Source organism: Schistocerca americana, chromosome 5, assembly GCF_021461395.2.
Source record: "Schistocerca americana isolate TAMUIC-IGC-003095 chromosome 5, iqSchAmer2.1, whole genome shotgun sequence".
Lineage (NCBI taxonomy): Eukaryota > Metazoa > Arthropoda > Insecta > Orthoptera > Acrididae > Schistocerca > Schistocerca americana.
The window spans coordinates 207,994,612-208,018,571 of NC_060123.1; the positions used below are offsets into that span (position 1 = coordinate 207,994,612).

The following is a 23,960-nucleotide window of genomic DNA, read 5'->3' on the forward strand; positions in this document are numbered from 1 at the left end:
AGAATTAAGTGAAGGAAAAGTGTAACAGTGGGAAAAACCCAGTTTTAGCAAAGTGATGATGAAATTAGGATTATAGATAGACAATTGATATTAGTATGTTCAAGTCATATACAGTTCATTTTGCATTAAACAATGCTGCTGAAGTTGATAAAGTTAGCAAAATCGTATCTCCTCCAATCAGCTCACAAAAGTTGAACCTGGAGACTGAGCACAGCTGATGCAAGACTGCTATTTTGCCATTTGACATCCATACTGGCTCACGGATCACACCAGTATAGTCCATCTTTGGTTAGTTCACTACACTCAAGTTATTTTATTCATTAGAGAGCTAATGTTTTTAATTTTCCTTTTGTTATTCCTTAAAACCGATAGGAGGCTGATGGATTGATCCATAGCAATACAAGTAAAATGGGAAACATTAAACTAGCCATCTATTAAATGAAGATCAGATTGTTCATATGTACTACAACCTTGAGATAAGACCATTATTTTAGAAACAATAAGAAGTAGGCATTTGGTTGTAAGGCAGTGCATTGTTTTCCCATTGACAATGTATTTTTTCTGCTTCTTTCTGCATCCACTTGTAAACTGTTCACATTTTACTCCCTTCTTCCCAACACTACACATTTGAAGAAGTGTCTTCATTGACTATGATTTAGTTTTAAGTGTATAAAAACATTATGTTTCATTGAAACAAACTTGCAATGTTAATATGAAATGCTCTTGGAAAACATCTTGAATCAATGTCAAATAAATTTTGAAGTTTTGACAGTATCCCCACTGTCTTTGTGATGCTGACTATCAAAGAGATGATAGATCAATATATATAAATGAGGTAAAGATGGATCCTGTGATGAGAAACTATATCACTACTCATGTTGGTGCATTTTCCACACCATAACTCTTTTCATCACGGTCTAATCATAGTGCCCAATCCTGTAGTCTCTCAGTGGCAACCATCTGCTTCCAAGCATAACTAACTGTCTATACAGTGTTGTAATTGTTAACATACAATTTAATTTCAGTGGCATCTTTGATATCAGAGTCCCAATGGGTTAAAATGTTTGCTAGCCTATTTCTGGTCAAAGAAGATTTTGCTTTTATTCAAAGAGCTGTGTTTTACCATTGCTGATTCTTTTAGATGTACCACAAAAGATAAGCATAAAAAATTGTTTGAGTACACAAAGATTCTAGACCATGTTTCATATTACTTGGAGTTAGTTATCTAGGAGGACACAGGTACGGGAATGTATTTTATCAGTTTTAACAACAGTAGAGCTTATTTACTGATATGTGTACAGAATTAGGCACCAGTTACAGAGAAACTTCACATGAGTATACAGAATATTTTACATTCTTATGAGGCTAGTGATAATACAATCAACCATAAAATTGGTGTAATATACGGCCACAAGAGGCATCCTTACATCATGTACTTGTGTGGATCCCAGTCATCTCTCTGTTAGTCTTTGGCTTTTCTGGTTATCACAACGGAGGCTGTCGCAGAAAGCATCAATATTTAAATTATGTGACATAAATAGGTCACCAAAAATATGTTGTACTAGATGTCTATCATGGGTGAATTGTTGAAAAATACAGAGCCATCAAAATTGGTATACAATTTCTCAAAAAACAGATGATTATCTTCTTATCTGCTCTATGCATTCCCACCTTTGGCTTAAGAAACTTCTTTATTTTACATGAAGAGACAAGATATAGTTGGAGACTCAATTATCTGAGTAGGTATTCATATGAAAAAAGCACTACAACTATGCTAGGGGTAATAATAACATTATCAACAATGAATAGAGTTTAACGAAACAATAACAACATTTTATGATAACAATCAACTGATACAACAAAAATATTAACAACTTTAAGGTATCTGTTATTTACAAAATTGCACATTCGGCCTTCATGGTACTTAAACACTGCCTTATGGAAAAGGCATTTGGCTTATAATTCAAAAATTAACTGCCTCAACAATCATAAATTCATTTAACATAAAGAACACAAGGAAAAAATAAGTATATACTGATTCTTTATATATTAGATAATGTTACAGTAATTACCTTTGATTAAATTTAGCCTACTAAAAAAGTAAGATATCACTTTGGCATCAGTATGTGAAACAGCATACTATTTACAAGATACAGAACACATTGAGAGAGACCTTTTCACCTGTGTATCAGTGTTTCAACTATATTTATTTACATATTTATGGTTTCTTGGGGTTTAGTCAAAGCAGTGATTGTTGAAACCATTCATCAAAACATAGCTGAAATATAATTGTTATTATTAAAAGCTTTCTTTTGTTGCATTTTTCTTGTGTTTAATTCAACTTCTGATGAGCAATTGTTACTTTAATAAATATTCCTTTTTGGTTATATAATAGAAGAAATTTGTTTCAGAGAATAATTTTGAACAGAATTTACCAACACATTGTACTACAGTGATCTTATTCAATAATTAAGTTTCTTTCTGAGTTAACATTCTTGAAGTAAATGTAGTAATTACTTTGTTAGATGATTGGCTGCTTAGATAGTTTCATGCCATGAAACAGGAATGAGAAACTACCTAAATTTTCTTGTTAAGTTGTTGGTCTGATGCTGCAGGAAAGATATTACAAAAGTAAAAAAGAAATACTTGAAATAATTTAGTACTTTCAGTACTTTATGATGATTCAGGTAGTGAGTAATCATATGAAAGTTCAAGAAAAATTGGAAAAGTCTTAAAATCTATTGAATCAGATAAAAATGGTGGTGTAATGCAGTTAGATTCATAGAACTAATAACTAAATTTGCAACACATAATGTACAAAACTAGTGACTTGTTGCTAGTGGCTAATATGCAACTTGGAAGTTGTGAACGGAGAATGAAAGGAAGAAGATCATGCAGATAAGCAAAATAGACAATCTGTTGTAAAATATGCACCATTTTACAGCTCTTCAGACATATTATTTCTCTTGTACAATTTGGCTTTGAGCTATAAATCATGTCTAAAGTCCCTCTGACTCTCTGTTCTAGCATTAAAAATAATGCAGGATAATGGAATGTCAAAGTACGGTTTTTAAAAATATTGTTTGGAAGGTAAAAGTACAATTTTCCCACTGATACTAGTAATTGAAAATGAGACTTGATACAAGTCTGTATTAATTACAATAGTACAAATATGAGATGACTGTTTCATGCTTACTTCTTCTGTCTTTGTGTGATGATATTCTTGCCTGTTTAGCCTTTTCTTGTCAGAGTGTTCACTGTGGCGATTTTTGGGATAAAAGGATTGTAATTGTCTTTGATTCCTTGCAATGTATAAGAGAGTCTTTCATAGTACCAGCCACTGCAGTTTTTATGTGGATTTAGGCTGAGGTTCTGTTCTGATCCCTCAAATACAGCCGAAATACAACTATTGACACTATAGACTTTTTACCCAGGTGACGTAAAATTTGGTGCAGGACACAGTTAAATACTGCCATGGACATTGGGAGCTCTGTGAACATGGAACCAAACAGTAGGCAGGCAGCAGACCACACTGAAGTTCTGGGAGATAACCACAAAAGTGGCTGCTAACCACTCCAGTACACGTGTACATGTACTTCCCATTTTTGCGTTTTGAGGCAGGTACTACATGTTAATGTGTAGTGCAAAGCCAACAGATAAGTACATTGTGAATATTGCCCAGAGGCTCTGGGCAACTTCTGTATTTCTGACACTAGCCAGCACAGCTCTTTGCTGACACTGCTTAGAATCTGAAGTCTTACAGAGGGTTGAGTAGTATGAGAAATGGTTACCGCACACTTGAAATTTTTTCTTTTCAGTGAGTTGCGCTTTTTAGCGCAGCCCTCCGCCGGCACTGCTGCGCCTGTTGTGGCGAAATCGGTCGCCACGGCCGCGTTGCGCCGGGGAATCCCTGGCGCCGGCTGCCGACGGTAACGGCCGAGCTCGGCCGAACATAAAAGAGTCGGTGGCGACGCTCTCCGCGCCCGACTCGCTGGCAACGTCACCGCCGCCACCACCACCACCCCCGCCCCCGTCGACGTCGGCGTCAGAAGCGCAGCGCGGACGCGATCCAGCCCTGGCGACGGCGCTGCAGTGGGCAGGGCACTCGCTGGAATCGGTACTCAGGTAGCCCGAATCCTCGGGGCCGTGCAGCATCCGACGCCGCCTCCGGGGCACGTCCGCCGTCGACTTGCGCGGGCGCGTCGACTCCCGAGGGCCGCTAGAGCGACGCCTGGCGTCGCAGCTACCCCTGTGCCCGGCCGCCTCTCCGCGCTGTAGATAACAAAGCGCCCGTTTTGGTGAAGTTGTCCGCCTAGTAATAGCCTACACACACTCGACAAAACAGAACCTAATGCTAAGGTGAGCCAAACCAATAAACTACAAATTTCATTTTCTTGTACTAAAATATTAGAGACCTTCCTCTTTAAAATGGCATATGTATTTTGTGCTTAGTTTAATAAAAGTATTTTTATTTATTTTCTAAAAATATGCTGACCCAGTTTTGTCACGATATGCCCTCTCGAAAAAATAAGTCTTCAACTTCTCGAGTAACAAGTAAACCTCCGAGCCACGATTCTTTATAGGATCAGACTGCCATGTATTTAGCCGGCCGTGGTGGCCGATTATAGTTAAGACAGTCAATTATATATATGTTTGCGGTTTGGTTCTATGTCTCTGTCTGGAATGAAGAGGCTATTGTCAGTTTACTATTTTTGTTCTATTTTGTAAGCTTACAAAAAAATGGCTCTGAGCACTATGGGACTCAACTGCTGAGGTCATTAGTCCCCTAGAACTTAGAACTAGTTAAACCTAACTAACCTAAGGACAGCACAAACATCCATGCCCGAGGCAGGATTCGAACCTGCGACCGTAGCGGTCTTGCGGCTCCAGACTGCAGCGCCTTTAACCGCACGGCCACTCCGGCCGGCAAAGTGTAAGCTTACAAATGGCACTATATTGAAATGTGTTCTCCAGTCTATTGTAGGATACAGTTCGAGTTGAAACAGTTCCAGCACTTCATTATTTGTTTTTTCTGCCTATGTACATATATGGTTGTTTTAATAAAGGGGAAAAAAGTGGTTCTAGGCGCTTCAGTCCGGGAGCGCGCGACTGCTACGGTCGCAGGTTCGAATCCTGCCTCGGGCATGGAGGGGTGTGATGTCCTTAGGTTAGTTAGGTTTAAGTAGTTCTAAGTTCTAGGGGACTGATGACCTCAGATGTAAGTCCCATAGTGCTTGGAGCCATTTGAACCATTTTTTGCCATGTATTTAACGGTTTCAAACGTCTGACTACTTTACTAATGAGTTAATGTCTTAAATATTGGATCTTAATTATGGAAACGAGAAAACGTTTAGAAAAAGGGCCGAATTTGTGTTTTGAGTTTATTGAAAGTCGCTAAGTGCTCTCATTATGAAACACTGGATAAACGCAGTCTGGGTAATTTTCGCTCCGTTTTATGCAAAAGCTACTTTTTCAGCGTTTGAAACGTTATATCTCCTGACCTATATGCCATGCAATGATGCAATTTTACACGTAAAATCAGTGGTGTACGTGGATACTGTCTGCAAAATGTTTTGCGAATAGAGTCAGTAGTAAAGAAGTAATAAATTAAAACTCAAGCCTGTTTACTACAAGAACAATGAATTTGTGGGGGATGTCAGCGATGAAAAGTTTAGTATAGGTTTGAAAGTATATAGAAAGTATATTGGAGATCGCGAAGTACTCTCATTCTCAAATACTGAATGAATATAGTGTGGGTGATTTCCGCGCCTTTAGTTCCACTGCCGCAACACGGTTTCTAATTGTAGTACTTTTCTTACTGAGTCAGACACTTAACATAAGGTTATGACAGCATTCTAAATTTTAGAATTCGCTCGATAATTATGTGAAATACCACAAATAAAAATTTTATTGCCCCTTGAAGCCGTTCGGCTGGAAACCTGCAATTAGAACTCCGCACCATGAGCTGGGTTAACCATTTAGTAAAATGGATTTCACAGATATTATATCTCTACAACAAGTGCTCACAGTTAACTAACATAGTAACACAGACAACTGTTTTCATTTCAGCCGCCAAGTCTCAGAAATAATGTCATAGCTTCGTTGTTGCTTTATGAACTGCGTCGTTAGTTCACTGTAAACAGGCATGATTCAATAACTGATTTTTTTTTTAAGAAGAAAAATCTTCCAGTGCAAGGAAACTGTAAGGGGTCTGGGGAGCATAATTATGCTCCAAATCACAATGTTTTTCCATCATTCAGATTCTATTAAAGACAATGAAGATATTTCGCCAATAATTTCGTATCAGACGTCTTTCTGGAAACTGGTTTCATGAAGCCCATGGCAGCCTCACACTCTGATCCATTGGTTGTCTTTGCACCACGTGCCTGGTCCCTTGTGACGTAGGCCACGTAAAGTTTTAGATGTACAGGGCGTAAACGGTGACTGTTTACAATGTAACACAATCGATCAAGAAGTCGATACGAACAATTTCATATGCAACGCTTTCGGTCAATCAATCAAACTCAAACTGGACTACGAACGTTCCTAAGCAACAGCACATGCGTGACGCGCAAGATTTTCGGTATCCTCTCGCTCTATTACGCAATTGGTGTAGTCGACGTTTTGGTTAATATTAACTTAAAGTTTGATGCAAGGGTGGTGGAAGAAGAAAGACTTCTGTAAACGTTATGCAAAAACTAATTACGGTTACAACAGGATGTAAATTTATCCCTTATAAGAGAGGTCACCCAACTTTTATCGCAGCGGGCCGAATGAATGGCAAAATGTTGAGCTTGGGCCGCAGATAGAAAGCTGTGAGGAGAAAAGAAGAAAAACTAAGTTCAGCATTCCGCGTTAATCACGGGTGAGTGGTATCCAATGCACACACGCAAAAAACACAATAAACTCATATATTTACTACAAAAGTTATCAAATAAGGTGATATTAGCAAAGAGATAGGCTGACTACGTTAGACCTATTGTGCACGTGATGGAATAACAAAAACTAGCCAGCAAAAAATGTTTGCGAGATTTGTGTAACTGACTCTGGCATTCAAGATATCATCAGTGTTTGGTATTGCACCGCTGCATCCAATCAAGATAATTCCTTTCAAATTATGATCAGTCAATCTCGTTCGATGTGCTGACTTAGTATACATCATTTTCGAAAACGTTTGCTCACAGACATGAATTGTTGTAAACACAAATGCAATATCAACGGCAAATTGCTTGGGTTTCGGGAACTCAGAATTAGATAAGCAGCGGTAAAATTCAATAGGTGTTGCTGCTCCCTGCTTCTCGTTCAAGAAGTCATTTGTTAGAAAATCAGTCGTAATAGCTTTCACCGCAGCGAGCACATTCACCCTCATCTCACTCCTCAAAGTTATATTCGTAGTCTGATACAATGTTTGCACCTTATGAACTTGGTGAGCTATTTGCCGTATTTTTCTTCTTGAGCTCTTCATTCTGTTTTTCTCTTCACTATTATTTCCATTTGGTGATATTTTTGTGCCTTTTTCTGTTTCCTTGTTTTTTTATTCCTCTTTTTCTGTACAGTTTTCGTATTTTCAGCGGAATTTAGCCCTTTGGATACTATTGCCGTCACAGTATTCTAGTTTCGTAGTGAGACCAGACAAAAAAAAAACTTGAACATGCTGTTCGTTTTTGGAACACAACCTAAGACCAGCTTAGAGACAGAAGTGATGACACTTTCTGCAGGACCTGATCATCATTTTACAGGACAATACTCAGGCACGTACAGTGCAAGCTGTTACTGATTTATTTGACTGATGGGACTGCTAAGTGCTATACCACCTGCTGCACTCCTCTTACTTAAGCCCTCGTGAGTTCAACTCGATTTCTAAACTGAAAGAAACACTTCACGCCAGTCGCTTCAGAACTTCTACAAATTCGTCGGCAATAGACCGCTCCGCTCGAACTGTCAACACAACTGGCACTGCTAAGAGTATCCTACGACTTCCACATCACTGGCAACGGTTTATACACAATGCTGGTGACTACTTTGACGCTGTCGACCGGCGTAGCCGTGCGGTTCTAGGCGCTACAGTCTGGAACAGGGCGAGCGCTACGGTCGCAGGTTCGAATCCTGCCTCGGGCATGGATGTGTGTGATGTCCTTAGGTTAGTTAGGTTTAATTAGTTCTAAGTTCTAGGCGACTGATGACCTCAGAAGTTAAATCGCATAGTGCTCAGAGCAATTTGAACCATTTGAACTTTGACGCCCAGTAAAACTTTGAAACACGTATCTATTTTGTACGAGCTGTAAATAAATAGTTGCCACTATTAAAGTTTCAATCCTCGTTCATACAAACAGAGATAAATTGTTTTCTTCGTTCTCTTGACAATGTCATATTTTACATTTCAACTCTTTATTTATAACACAAATTGGTCCTAATCCAGGACTATCGTCTGCAGCGCATTACTAACTGCGATATCTACTTGTTCAGTTTGCTAATAGGTCTATCATGACACTGCTGGAGCACGCCTCATAGACCGAATCACAGATTCAATCAGCTGTTATCAACGATTACTCTCTGTACCTTTCAAGACTGAGGAACCACTGGCAGTCTGAAGCTGTGAGTCAGTCCATGGCAAGATGGAACGAACTGTTAGCGAAAGACAAGGCTCCGGCTTAGAATCCTGGTCTGACAGGAAGTCGTAACTTTTCATAAATATGCAAACAGAAAACTTGGTTGAAGTTAAAATCTTCTGGGTTATTAGGCCGCGTCATGTTTCTTCTAAAATGTTCGACTTTTCGACCCCTCTGCTGGGATCTTCTTCAGGATCTTTTGGTGTTCACTACTGCTAGAACTTCGTTGAAGTTAAAATCTTTTGGGTTATTAGGCCGCGTCATGTTTCTTCTAAAATGCTCGACGTTTCGACCCCTCTGCTGGGATCTTCTTCAGGATCTTTCGGTGTCCACTACTGCTAGAACACTGGTAGTTGACGCCTAAAGGTCCTGAAGAAGATGCCAGCAGAGGGGCCGAAACGTCGAACATTTTAGAAGAAACATGACGCGGCCCAATAACCCAGAAGATTTTAACTTCAGTGACAACGGCCACGAAAGCCTGCAGACTTACACAAAACTTGGTTGTAGCACCTTGATGATACGTACGTAGTCTTTAGTGTGGCACACGTCTGTCCCGCTCGACGCAGGCCTGATGACAGAACAGCGCGTGCTGCCCCCGCCAGATGCCGTGGTGTGGTTCTTGTCTTGAGCGCCAGACCTCCCGTGGGATCGGTTTCCGGTGGTCGACCCGTTCCGTTCGTCCGTCCCCGTGAGGGACCCGGCAAAAGGTTCGTCATAGAACGCTTCGTACCCGTCGCAGTCAGACGACGGTGACGAAGGAGAAGAGGACGCGGACGGCGAGGAGGAGTCGAGGCTGTCTGCAGAAGCACCGGCAGAGGTGTTCGGGGGGAGCGCGCAGCCGGGGCGCTGCAGCGGCAGCGGCGGCAGCGGCCTACGGGCCGGGTCCGGAGGCCGCGCGATGCTTCTGGACGGTGCGTTTTTTGGCGGCAGGGACGGAGGCACCAGCGACTGTGGCATCACTGGTCTGGGCGGCGGCGGCTGCTGGTACAGCACCTTGGGGGGCAGCGGCGGAGGCGACGTCGCTCCACGCTGGCGGCGCGCCTGGCGCGAGCCCGGGTTGAGCAGCAAGCCGTCGAACAGGGGGCCGTTGGTTCGCCTCCAGGCCAGGCCGTAGTAGTCGGGCTCGCTGGCGGCAGAGTGGTCGGAGCCGGCCGGCTCCAGCCCGTAGTACAGGTGGCGCGCCTCGTAAATCTCTCGCAGGCTGCCGAAGCCCCTGGAGAAGGAGGCAACTTCGTCATCTCCTCGCACTATTCTGTCAGCCGTGTAACCGTCGAAAGACCCCGTCTGGCTGGCAGAGTCGCCACGAAAGCTGCCCGTCGTGCGCAGCAAGATGTTTGCCGGCCGCTCCAGAGAGTCACTGTAGCATTCGGCAGGTACTGGCGCGTGGGACGCAGCTGCAGGCACTTCTATGACGCCTGCCGATGTTGACCCTTGCCTGCTAGGTTTTCTGTCCAGTGTGTCAGGCTCGAAGCTGTCCGAGTCGTCTCCTGGAGCGTACTCCACAGGCGAGTCTTCTACTTCTATTGTGAGGTGACCGGGCTTCTCCGGTTCGTCGTACCTGATCTTGGGGCCGCCTGTGCTGCCACGTGACTTCGGTGACGACGATGGAGAACCACTGTCATAACTATACCCATCATTGACGTATACCTCACTGACGAGGCTGTAGCCGCCGCCGTTGCACAGAACTTTGGAGAACTCTGTCGCTCGCGCATTCCTTTTCTCCTCATTACTAGATTTCTTATCATCTTTTGCCATGATGACTTCGTATTCGTGGTCATCTTCTGGGGGAGTTACCTGCTTAGGTTTCAGCTTGGATATAGTAGTACTTCCTGTATTCACATTAAATACCTCATTTCTCATTGTCATCTCCTCTTCGAGAGGAAGGTTCGACCGCAGAGTGGAGCCCAGACAGCTCCTGAGTGTTCCGTCTCCATAATCACTGGGAGTCGAGAACCCTCGGTTTTCGATTTGGTGAACTCCGAGGGTATCTGACCTCTCCAAACTGTCCGATTCAAAGCTACTGTTGATAGATGGTTTTGACTTTAGTGTACTCTTGCCCGACAGCTGAGAATTCTGTGATTCTGGAGCCTTGCTCGTTTCCTGTGAGCGTTGACCTACGAGTTCTTTAATGACTGCATCCATCAGGTGTTTCGTTTCCATTGGAGCGGGCGATTTGCGTTTTGGAGTGCTTACCCGTTTTTCTTTGTCTTGTGGTGGCACTACTGGTGGCATTGGAGGTGGAGCAGGACAAGATGTTAGTGAAGGAAGTGGCGGAGGAGTAGGTACCGACTGATCAGGGACCTTTGGAGACACGGGCTTTGGTGACACCGGTGCTGGCTTTGAAATGCTTCTTTGTTCAGCTGGACTTTTGTTAAATTTTGCAGCCGTCTCTGCAATCAATTTGGCTACCATTTTCTGGCGGTTCGCGAGTGGTGACGTTGGCGTTGTAGTGTCATTCGAAACACTTTCGGTGTGCTTTGTGTTTGTTGCTTTTGGATCGTCCTTTTGTGGAGAGTTTGGGTGCAGTGGAGCCTTTGGCTTCACTCCCTGATGCTGTGGTCGTGGAGAGGACAGCTGCGACATTTTCTGCTCCGAGTTAGATAGTGATTTTCCTGTCTCTGCAGACTGATCTTGAGGCGGTCTTCTGGAATCGCTCGTGCTCGATGAGCTGATGACTTCGAGGGAATCTGGCTGTATGGAGTCCCTCCCAGCTAGCTGCTGTGTCCTCACTGCTGCAGGCACGGGAACTTCTTCCAGCCACTTGCGAATGGACACCTCCTTGTTTGGGGCCTCCACACCCTCCAGGCAGCACGCGCGGCATGGTGGCTCGGGGATGTCCATTGGCCGGCATGTAGGACAGCCTACGCACCCTGAAACACCAGTAGTGATTAGCTCCTGCCGATGAAGATACAGCTGTACAGAAAAAATTGCTGACTCTCAGAACAAACTAACTCTGTAATACTTAATGCATGATACAAAGCTATTCATGAGCCTATTGACTAATTTCACTATTTTTTTATAGTAAAGACAGCCCACTGGTTGCAATGGATTTTATAGTCGAATTGAGCATGGTTTCGACTCCTAAACTAAGGGAGTCTTCATCAGAATTTATATTACCTAAATAAGGGGGATACAAAGTTAGTCATTAATAAGAAAAATACAAGACAGTAATAATTAATATTCGCATATAAAGATGTACTTACATACGTAAGAAGTTGAGCATAACAGCTCTCGTCGTAAGATACATACTCTTCAAACCTTTACTGAAGGATCCTTCAAAGATATTTTTCATCTATGTCAATTTTTCCTCGTGTTTTTTTCTGAAATGTTATTTTCGTCCCCATACTCTAATTGCAGTTTAATCACTCACTGTATTTTACTGTAACAAATTACTGAATTCTTTTTTTTTCTTACTGCTTTTAAATTATAATATGTCTTCATACTATTAAATGTTTAAAAGTTGTAGACACATCTGCTATACAAACTGCTGTAACCTTTCTATCACGTAAAGCAGATGTTACCAATTTTCATCACTAGATGGCGTGACACCTCATGTCCCCATCGTAGTATAGCCGGCGCACGCGGCACCCAGTCTGATGCCACCTGTTTAAGTGTACACAAGCAGCCCTTAGCGGCAATCTTCAATTTTTAACTAGAAATGGCAGTAAAACTTTTACGTAAGATGTTTTATTATGTGACGTGGCCTTTTTGGTGTTAAAATTGTCAGACGAGAGATGTTATGGTCAACTTCTTACGTATGCAAGTCCATCTTTATATACGAATATTAATTATTACTATCTTGTATTTTTCTTATTAATGACTAACTTTGCATCCCCCTTATTTAGGTAATATAAATTCTGATGAATACTACCTTAGTTTAGGAGTCGAAACCATGGTCAATTCGACTATAAAAACCATTGCAACCAGTGGGATGTCTTTACTACAAAAAATATTTTCACGGTTTCTGCACACAGTTATGTTTAAAGTTGTATAATTTCACTATTTCATAGTGACTGAGGATAACCTACTCGTATAGCTTAATGTTCGGCGTACTAACCAGCGAGACAGAGGTGATCAAGACAAGAATCGAATTATGTTCAAATGTGTGTGAAATCTTATGGGACTTAACTGCTAAGGTCATCAGTCCCTAAGCTTATACACTACTTAACCTAAATTATCCTAAGGACAAACACACACACCCGTGCCCGAGGGAGGACTCGAACCTCCGCCGGGACCTGCCACGGAGTCCATGGCTGCAGCGCCCTTGACCGCTCGGCTAAGCCCGCACGGCAAGAATCGAATTAGGCGGCACCTTGACGACCGCTGGTCTGGTACACATATTTTCACGAGTGTGTTTTTTTTTTCCAGTCCGTTTAGCCTGGTCCCAAAAATACGATGCACATCCAGTTAAAACAAAGTAACCCACAGAACAAAGTTTGCACGACCCACACAAGCAGACAGCACATACGATTTCCCAGTGTTAGGAAGGGCACTCGGCCACAAAGTTAAAGTAAAATAATTCAAAGATACGGTCAACACGTACCAACAAACATTGAAGATGGTATTCACGCCAATTTGATGTGGACAATGGAGCTGAGAGAACCTTTAACGTGTTCCATTAGTGCAACAAATGTAAGGTACCGGTACTTTCAGGTGGGGTTTTAGTGATTAACTTCATTTGATGCTGGAGTCGTATAGTACAATTTGCACAGAACAAACGACGCTCCTGCATGACAACCGCAGCCGACGAAGATAAATCAGCTAATACGCAATCTCTGGCTGTGTTCAGAGTCCCTGCCAGGCGATGCCTCAGAGCGCTTAACTTAAAACGTAGTGCCTGAACGAGCCTTTCCCGCCGTGGTCTTCTATTGAGACGCTCAACACTTCTAAAAACTCCATGAAAAAATGGACCCAGATTCATTGTACATCACAGTAGAAAGACTAGTATGGGCGCAGGCGAATCGCCATTGGACACTACAAAATTGAACAACTTCGCCAGGACTGATAAGTCGCGTTGGACGTTGAATCACACCACGGACGGGGAACGAGTACGACGAAAACTGTATCAATGTGCCCTGATTGCCCAACAGTCCAGCGCTGAGCCACGCCGTAGCAGTATTTTCTAATAAAGTATGTTCACAAGGAATGAAAATGGGCGGTAAGTCTGTCAACAGCTTTATGTTTCAAACGAAAGAGGAACCCATTGTCTGATAATGAGCATCTATTTACTCGCCTACTGCACCCTGCTACTAGCTTCGTCGTTTAGGAAGCTCTTATACCACTCAGTTGTTCCCGACACGTGCCAAAAAGCTCCAAGTACCACCGAAAGGAGATTATAAAGGCACATTTGCATGCCGAGCGTGAGTTTCCGCGGAAACGCGAAATACTAATTAAATAAATAATCAGTGACAAATAAATAAAGCCTATGGCACACAACTGCAGCGCTGTGTCGCTGATAAAACAAAAGCACAATTACGTTACTCTTATGTTTGATTAAGAAAGGGAGAGCTCTGGTTGAAGTGGTGCGAGAAGCACGTATTTTATTTTATTGTCTGGCACACCGTCATATTTCATGTTATAGAAGAATACTGCGAGTTGCAACCACACTAGGCACTCGATCCTGTAAAGAATTTATATTTATAAAAGTAAGTCGGATTATGAACTGTAGGCTTATTCATTGAATATATCTGATTTAACTAACTGTGTAACTTTTTTTATGTTTAGTAGACAATCACCTCTGTACGACGTATTGGCATGGCTGGCAAATTATTGTAATATTGAGATTTAGATTATGAGTCCGCACCTACCGCAGCAGTCTTTGGAAACGATTTAATTACGAAGTCCGATTATTCAGTTTTATTTCACGGTCAACTACGAGTAACATTGCCTTTACGAAAAAGCCATTGTCAAGCGTCTGATACCGAAAAATTAAACGTCCACGTTCCAGATAAGCAAATACAATTGCAATCACAATCACCATCATACAGATAGAATAATCAATATCAAAATAACAATATATTTTTAATTTATTTATTTTATTTATTTTATAAGATGAAGGTCGTCGTGTCATTTCCGTACCCTTCCCACGGTTCAATAAACTTCACCCGTATTGAGTTACTGGAATATAGGTAGAGGGATATTGTTCTTACTCGTATATGTCAGAGACAATGATTCCAGAGTAATATTTGGCGGGAACATTAGCGCAAAGTGGGTAAGACTGTGAACCGGAACAGTCTTACCTTAGCCTGAACTTGGAAAGCCAGCAGCAGAAGAGGAATAACAAGGACTGAGCGCCATAACACTAGGGTGTATCTGTGAGCTTGAGCGTCGAAACGGGTAGTAATGGTAAACTCATGGGACCAAACCTTAATCTAACATTTAAAGGGAGCACTGGTATCATTACAGCTGGTATAAAACTGGTGCCAAGTGGTCATATGACCTTCTACCGATGACGTGCATTACTATATATAGGTCAATCGGCTTTATGGTATCATCGCTCAACGAGTGAAGGTCAAATTTTCGACTGGGTAATGCGTGGCACACGACGATTTCTGTAATATCTTCACAAAGAAAACATCTTACGCTTAAGAACACGTCCAGCGACAGTTAATTTTATTAATTTGGCATCTGAATTTTAGCTTCGCGGGACCACACTTGACAAAGGACGACCATGCGGTATCATCATTCCGCATGCGCGTACGCACTGCAGACGGAACAAGATTCGAAAACGTCGCTAAAGTCGACAGAGGGCGCTCATGCAGTGATCACTTGAGCATGCGTCTCAACGCTAATTGATAATGTAAACTTAGAAATGGGCACTAGCAGTCCCTGGTCTACAACATTAACCTGGACATAGCTGAATGGTTGTCAGCCGAACTATCGCGGCAAGCTGTCGACATCAACGGGCTGCAATCCCAAAAATTTATTTTGTAGTCCTTACGCCTGGAAAACTTAAAAGCTCACATCTATGGCCACACCGTAAGTGAAGTTACCCAGATGTTGGTGTATCAGTTATGGATGGCGGTTAGCGCTTTACAGTTTTATAACTTTTTTTTTTCAACGCCAGTTTAACCCGACTATTAGAAACGCTCAAAATAACCGGTTTCTGAAATAACCGATTTTATGTTTTTTTATTCCAATTTCTTGCAATAAACATAGAAACCAAACAAAGATTGAAAAATTTAGACTCTCCCAGTTTCAAGATACATGGAATCAAAATATTAAATTAAATAGGCAAATAAAAGAAAACTTGGTATGCCCACTGTTCGCCGCTTTTCTCGAATAGTGGTAAGTGGTTGATCACCACAAAAATCACCAGTATTCTACTATGTCCACTGTTCGCCGCTTTTCTCGAAAAGTGGTAAGAGGTTGATCACCACAAAACAACACCAAAATTCTACTACTGATCTTAATTTTTTGAAACTCTCCTCAAAAATCATGTAGTAATTGGGAAAAATTCCATCGTTTGGGCATTATGAATTGTCAGTGGTAAAGGGTGAACACTGAGGTTGAAGAACTCTGTTTTCCGTGTTAGTTTGTCCGCTTTCAAGGGCTATAAGCAGATAAATGTATGTCATGTGGATACAGGCAGAGGATCAGCTGCTTTCAATGTTTATTGTAAGCTGCGAATGAACTTTTAAGTTTTACGTTTTATCCTTGTATTATGTCACAAGATGGTAGTAGTTACTTCCGTTTTTAATCTTTTAAAGGGAACGGAACATTGTACTTAACTTATAACACACTTCGTAAATTACTTCCAGACTCGCGATGGAGCAATTCTGTAGTATTACTGATGCCCAACGACGACAGTGAGAAACTATCATGTAGACCAGATGGGGCACGTCTTCACACTGCATGTACCATCTAACAGGCCACGCCACATGGTAAGAGGTATATTATTGTCTCAGACATCCTGTACCAATACTTACACTATGTGTCTGTTGTTCGTTTCTGTCTGCATTGTTATTAAAATAACGCTGATCGCTTGTCCCATTTTCTATAACAAAGCAATACTTCAAAGCAGTGCAAATTTTACAAATAAAAATTAACTCTTTCTTAAAAAAGGTTTATTTAAAAACGAAAAATTTGCTATGGCTAATTGGTATTTCGTTCTTTACTCAGTTATTAGTAAAAAATGAAAACACCTGTCACAACTGAGACCATCTAAATACCGAAAAATACCGATTATTCAGAACTAAAATATCGATATTGGCTTTAACCGGTTGGTTTTTCCCATCCCTATTATCGATGTGGGCAGTCTAATTTGTCTACAGTGATCAGTGTACCACTCGCAACCATACAACATATTGTAAGGTAAGTAGTCGTAAAACATCCTAACTGACTGGGATTCAAGACGAGTACCGCGTCTTGTCGATGATAACCGGTTTCAGACCCGACAGGAATAGCTGCTGTCAATGAATGCAGGCCCAGTTTTTGAGCAAACATTGCGAAGCGAAGAAAACGTAGTGGGGGTCTGGAGTCGGTACCTCGTATGAGGTCACTGTTCACAGCAGACCATGGAGAAGCACGTCTTAGGTAGGACGAACACCACATGAATGGGACAGTAGCTGACTGGAAGCGTATAGTGTAGTTCGATGATTTTCAGTTTTGTCTCTTATGAAATGATGGAAGGCGCCGTGTGCACCGATAGCCGTTCCGATCAACTAAATTCGTACATGCATAACTTTTTACTGGTATTGGACCTATACACGGAGGTGACAAAAGTCACGTTATACCTTTTAATATCGTCTCGGACCTCCTTTTGCCCAGCGTATGTGGCATGGACTCAACAAGTCGCTGGAAGTACCCTTCAGAAATATTGAGCCAGACAGTCACTATAGCCGTCCATAATTGCGAAAATGTTACAGGATTTTGTCCACGTGATGACCTCTCGATTAGGTTCCATGAATGTTCGACGGGATTCATACCAGGCGATCTGGGTGGCCAGATCATTCGCTCAAATTGTCCAGAATCTTCTTCAAACCAACGTGAACAATTGTGGTCCGTCCGTAAAAATTCCATTATCGTTGGGGGACACAAGCTACACAGAGGGCTGCAAATGGTCTCCAAGTAGCAGAACATAACCCGTTCCAATCTACAATCGGTTCAGTTGGACCAGAGGAACCAGTCCATCCCACGTAAACAGCCGATACCGTTATGGAGGCACCATCAGCTTGCACAGTGCCTTGTTGAAGACTTGTGCCCATGGCTTCGTGGGGTCTGCGCCACAGTCGAACCCTACCATCAGCTCTTACCAGGTGACAGTTTTCCGGTCATCTAGGACCCAACCTATATGATCACCAGCCCATAAGGCGTTGCAGGTGATGATGTTCTACTGACAAAGGCACAGGAGTCGATCGTCTGCTGGCAAAGGCCGGCCGGAGTGGCCGAGCGGTTCTAGGCGCTACAGTCTGGAGCCACGCGACCGCTACGGTTGCAGGTTCGAATCCTGCCTTGGGCATGGATTTGTGTGATGTCCTTAGGTTAGATAGGTTCAAGTAGTTCTAAGTTCTAGGGGACTGATGACCTCAGAAGTTAAGTCCCATAGTGCTCAGAGCCATTTTTTTGCTGGCAAAGCGCATTAACGCCAGACTTCGCCGCAGTGCCCTAACGAATATGTTGGTCGTACGTCCCACATTGATTCTGTGGTTATCCCACACAGTGTTGCTTGTCTGTTAGCACTGACAATTCCGCGCAAACGCCGCTGCTCTCGGTCGTTAAGTGAAGACCCTCAGCCACCGCGTTGACCGTCGTGAGAGGTAATGCTTGAAACTTGGTGCTCTCGGCACCCTCTTGACACTGTTGATCTCGGAATATTGAACGATTTCCGAAATGGAATGTCCCATGCGTCTAGCTCCGGATACGATTCCGCGTTAAAAGTCTGATAATTCCCATCTTGCTGCCGTAATGAGTTCGGAAATTTTTTCACAAGAATCATCTGAGCATGAATGACAGCTCCGCCAATGCAGTGCCGTTTTATATCTTATGTATGCGATACTACCGCTGTCTATATACGTGCAAATCGCTATCCCATGACTTTTGTCGCCTCAGTGCACTTTTTAATATGCTCACGGGCGTCATGTTTAGAACATACAAATCAAACACTCTGTTTGGGACATCTGTAGAGAAAAATATATCAATAAAATTCATGCTTCTATGTACTGTTCGTGCAGAATGTTCCGAAATGATTTCACTGCTGGCGTACAAGCGACACCAGCGCAGTAACTGTGTTGGTAGCTTGAACTGTAATCAATAGACGTGTATTAGACCAGCCAGCTGCGACCAGGAAATGTTAAGCAATGGACGTGCGGCAGCACTGTGTACGTTGTCCTGTCTCAAATCACAGTGGAGCAACATATCTAAATCAATTGATCAAGACATTCTCCAGAGTGTTTTGTAAAAGAGAAAAGTATGTCTTGTACACTTTTGACTTCCGAACAAGAACACCGATGCGTGGACGCCTGACGAGATTTGATTGAAATGCAAAAGGCGGACAACTCTTTTCTGGAAAAAATGTCACCGGTGACGAGACATGGTGTTATCAATACGAACATACTAAAAGCGATAACCTAAAGATATTTCCATAAAGGGTTAACGCTTTGACGACATAACCGATACTCCAACGAACGTGATGCGCTAACTGAACAGCCACAAAGGAGAGCTTTTCTGACAGTTTCACATGTATAAACACTCTGTGCATTTTACTCAAGTGGAGGAGAGTGGTTACTAGTTAGAACACCTTCAGCATCAAAACAACCATCTTAAACCATCTAACTTTTGTCTACTTGTGATTAATTCAGTCCCTTTTTTGGACTGACGGGGTAAGTCTATAGACTATCATAGCCCTAGTCATTGGCGGTCAAATCGTCTCAGTCGTTACTCCGCAACATATTCCTCTTTAAACTCTATCAGTGGCGAACGTTTCGATCTCTCTTTTGGCATTTCTTTAGGTTTCCATTGGTGGGCTGAAAGCTGTAGAAAGACAGTGTCGGATTCTCATATATGTAGGATTATTTAGCGGCCATTTGCAGAGGAATCTCGGCCTCAGTGCTTTTCGTCAAAATCTTATTTGATCAAGCCCTTAAACCTAGACTGATTTGTTAGGATTTGATTGTATGGCTAAAGTAACACCAGACAACACCTCATATTAAATTGATTGGTTGTGGTCTTCAGTTCTGAGACTGGTTTGATGCAGCTCTCCATGCTACTCCGTTCTGTGCATCTCCCAGTACGTACTGCAGCCTACGTCCTTCTGAATCTGCTTAGTGTATTCATCTCTTGGTCTCCCTCTACGATTTTTACCCTCCACGCTGCCCTCCAATACTAAAGTGATGATTCCTTGATGCCTTAGAACATGTCCTACCAAGCGATCCCATCTTGTATTCAAGTTGTGCCGCAAACTCCTCTTCTCCCCAATTCTATTCAATACCTCCTCATTAGTTATGTGATCGACCCATCTAATCTTCACCATTCTTTTGTAGCACCACATTTCGAAAGCTTCTATTCTTTTCTTGTCCAAACTATTTATCGTTCATGTTTCACTTCCATACATGGCTACACTCCACACAAATACTTTCAGAAACGCTTTCCTGACACTTAAATCTATACTCGATGTTAACAAATTTCTCTTCTTCAGAAACGCTTTCCTTGCCATTGTCAGTCTACATTTTATATCCTCCCTACTTCGAGCATCATCAGTTATTTTGCTCCCCAAATAGCAAAACTCCTTTATTACTTTAAGTGTCTCATTTCCTAATCTAATTACCCCAGCATCACCCGAATTAATTCGACTACATTCCGTTATCCTCGTTTTGCTTTTGTTGATGTTCATCTTATAACCCCCTTTCAAGACACTGTCCATTCCGTTCAACTTCTCTTCCAAGTCCTTCGCTGTCTCTGACAGAATTACAATGTCATCGACGAACCTCAAAGTTTTTATTTCTTCTCCATGGGTTTTAATACCTACTCCGAACTTTTCTTTTATTTCCTTTACTGCTTGTTCAGTATACAGATTGAATAACATTGGGGAGAGGCTACAACCCTGTCTCACAACCTTCCCAACCACTGCTTCTCTTTCGTGCCCTTCGACTGTTACAACTGCCATCTGGTTTCTGTACAAATTGTAAATAGCCTTTCGCTCCCTGTATTTTACCCCTGCCACCTTTAGAATTTGAAAGAGAGTATTCCAGTCAACATTGTCAAAAGCTTTCTCTAAGTCTACAAATGCTATAAACGTAGGTTTGCCTTTTCTTAATTTAGTTTCTAAGATAAGTCGTAGGGTCAGTATTGCCTCACGTGTTCCAATATTTCTACAGAATCAAAACAGATCTTCCCCGAGGTCAGCTTCTACCAGTTTTTCCATTCGTCAGTAAACAATTCGCGTTAGTATTTTGCAGCCGTGACTTATTAAACTGATAGTTCGGTAATTTTCACATCTGTCAACACCTGCTTTCTTTGGGACTGGAATTATTATATTCTTCTTGAAGTCTGAGGGTGTTTCGCCTGTCTCATACATTTTTCTCAACAGATGGTAGCGGTTTGTCAGGACTGGCTCTCCCAAGGCTGTCAATAGTTCTAATGGAATGTTGTGTACTCCCGGCGCCTTGTTACGACTTAGGTCTTTCAGTGCTCTGTCAAACTCTTCACGCAGTATCATATCTCCAATTTCATCTTCATCTACATCCTCTTCCATTTCCATAATATTGCCCTGAAGTACATCGCCCTTGTATAGACACTCTATGTACTTCTTCCACTTTTCTGCTTTCCCTTCTTTGCTTAGAACTGGGTTTCAATCTGATTATCCAAAGCATTTAATTTATTACGATTTTAAAAATTTTTCGATGCTGAAGAAAAAATTATACAGACTTGTGTAGAGTTACATCATAGCTTGTGTTAACTTTGATATTTGTGAGATTGGTAAACTATTACCAGAGGCGCCAAGTTGTGTGTTTCTACAGGCAAGCACTCTTTTACTTCTTGCAAGTAAAATTCTTTCCGGTTCAGCCTTTATTTCGGTATTTGCAAATGACAAGATGTACTTCTTTCTTCTACAGCTTCATGAAGAGTATACTATCGGTACACCCATCTACGAAGTTGAGAACGACCGCGTACATTCCTGGTTTGAGAAGATTCCGGAATTCTAACGCACGTCTACTGGTCGGACGAATCCCCTCATACTAATCCCATAACACAGTGAGGTAAGAAAATCGTGGGACAGCGATATGCACATATGCAGATGGCGGAAGTGTCGCATACACAAGGTACAAATGGGCAGTTCATTGGCGGGACTGTCACTTATACCAACTTGGTTCATGTGAAACGATTTCCGACGTGGTTTTGGGGGCAGGACGGGATTTAACAGACTTTGAACATGGAACGGTACGAGGGTCGTTCCGAAAATAATGCCTCCTATTTCTTTGTGTTGACTTTGGATGTCATTGGTGTAGTGCTAATGCTTGCACTTTCCTCTTTCATTTTCAACTGGTTCCGTTGTTTGTTGTAGTTGGCGCCAGCAGCGGAGTGTTCCAAAATAGAGTCTGATATGGATTCGCGTATAAAACTGCGATTTATGACTGAACTCCTCACTGTTGAAGAAATTTCACCGATTGAAATCCGTCGCCGCTTGCTTAAGGTCTATGGAGACGATGCAACGGATGTGAGCAAAGCGAGTCGATGGGTACGATATTTTCAGGATTGTGAAAAGGATGTGCATGACAAGCCATGGCACGGTAGACCCTGCACAGCTGTCATCCCTCGCAATGAAGAGCGTCTTGAGCAACTCATCCGTGCTGATCGGCGGATAACGACCAGATAATTGTGTGCAAAGCTGAATGTCGGCTGTCAATGTCTTGCAAACAATGTTAGAACATGTCGGTTATCGCAAAATCTGTGCGAGACGGGTCCCAATTATACTCATCGAATGGAAATATTGTCGGGACCTACTGGACCAAAATGAAGCTGAGGGTGATAATTTTCTGAACAGCATCGTCATCGGAGATGGGACGTAGTGTCACCACTACGAGCCGGAATCCAAAAGACAGTCCATGGAAAGGTGACATGCGAACTCTCCGTCAACGAAGTCCAAGACACAGCCGCCTGCAGGCAAAGTGATGTGCATGCTCTTCTGGAATAGCCTGGGTGTGGTTCTTTGGGCCTCTGAAATATGGACTACGTGGCGAACATTTTAAAGACCCACTTGCTGTTGTCAAAGCTGCAAGGAAGTGGTTAGCCTCAACTGGTTCCTATTTTACAAGCGTGGCATGCAGTCTCTGGTTCGTTATTGGCAAAAGTGCATAAAGAACAGTGGTGAAAATGTGGAAAAATGAAATTCTGTAGCTGAAATATTGCTCTATATAGCTGTGCTGTTGTGATATATGTATCTCTTGTAGTTTCCATGAATAAAAATAGGAGGTATTACTTTAGAAACGACCTTCGTAGTTAGAGCTAGACGTGTGGACATCCCATTGCAGAAATCTTTAGAAAATTCAATACTCCGAGATCCACAGTGTTGAGTGAATACCAGATTTCAGGCTTTACCTCTCGCTAACGCAGTGGCCTACACCTTCACTTAAAGACCGAGAGCAGCTGCATTTGCGTACAGTTGACGGTGCTAACAGACAAGCAACAATGCGCGAAATATTCGCAGAAATCAACTTGGGACGTACGATGAACATATCAGTTAGGGCAGTGCGTCGAAATTTGGCGTTAACGTGTTATAGAAGCAACCATTGCTAACAGCACAAAATCGCTGCAGCACCTCTCTTGGGGCTGTGACCGTATCGGTTGGACCCTGGATGACTGGAAAACTATGGCCCCATCAGAAAAGTTCCGATGTCAGTTGGTATGAGTAGATGGTAGTGTTCGAGTGTGGCCCAGACCTCCCGAAAACATGGACAAAAGTTTTCAACAAGGCACTGTGTAAGCTGTTAATCGCTCCATAATGGTGTGGGCTGTGTTTACATGGTATGAACTGGGTCCTGTGGTCGAAATAAGCCGATCGTTGATTGGGAGTGTGAGATCATTTGCAGCCATTCACGGACTTTGTTCTAAATGATGCTGGAATTTTTATGGATGACAATGTGCCGTTTCACCGGGCCACAATCTTTCGCGACTAATTTGAAGAACATTCTGGACAATTCAAGCGAATTATTTAGACATCCAGATCACCTGAAATGGTCGAATATTTCTGGGACGTTATCGAGAAGTCAGTTCGGGCATACAGTCGATAACAGTCGATCTTACAGCGAACACAGAAGGGAGTACTGCTGAGCCACACCTGTGGAGGCAGTGTTGCTCGTACCAGCTGCAGCGTTGATGGTGTCTTCGCGACCGCACAGGGCGCAATACGCTCCA

At 42.5% G+C, this 23,960-nt stretch overlaps 1 protein-coding gene across 1 annotated transcript in view; it reads right to left on the reverse strand.

Moving 5' to 3' along the window:
- Positions 1-3,831: 3,831 nt before the first annotated feature.
- Positions 3,832-23,960, reverse strand: part of LOC124616267 — a 131,026-nt gene continuing 110,897 nt past the window's right edge. The window contains exons 8-9 of the mRNA XM_047144570.1: positions 9,135-11,479; positions 3,832-4,272 (exon numbers count right to left, since the gene is read on the reverse strand). Coding sequence (XP_047000526.1) covers positions 3,832-4,272; positions 9,135-11,479 — 2,786 coding nt within the window. The remainder of the gene's footprint in view (positions 4,273-9,134; positions 11,480-23,960) is intronic.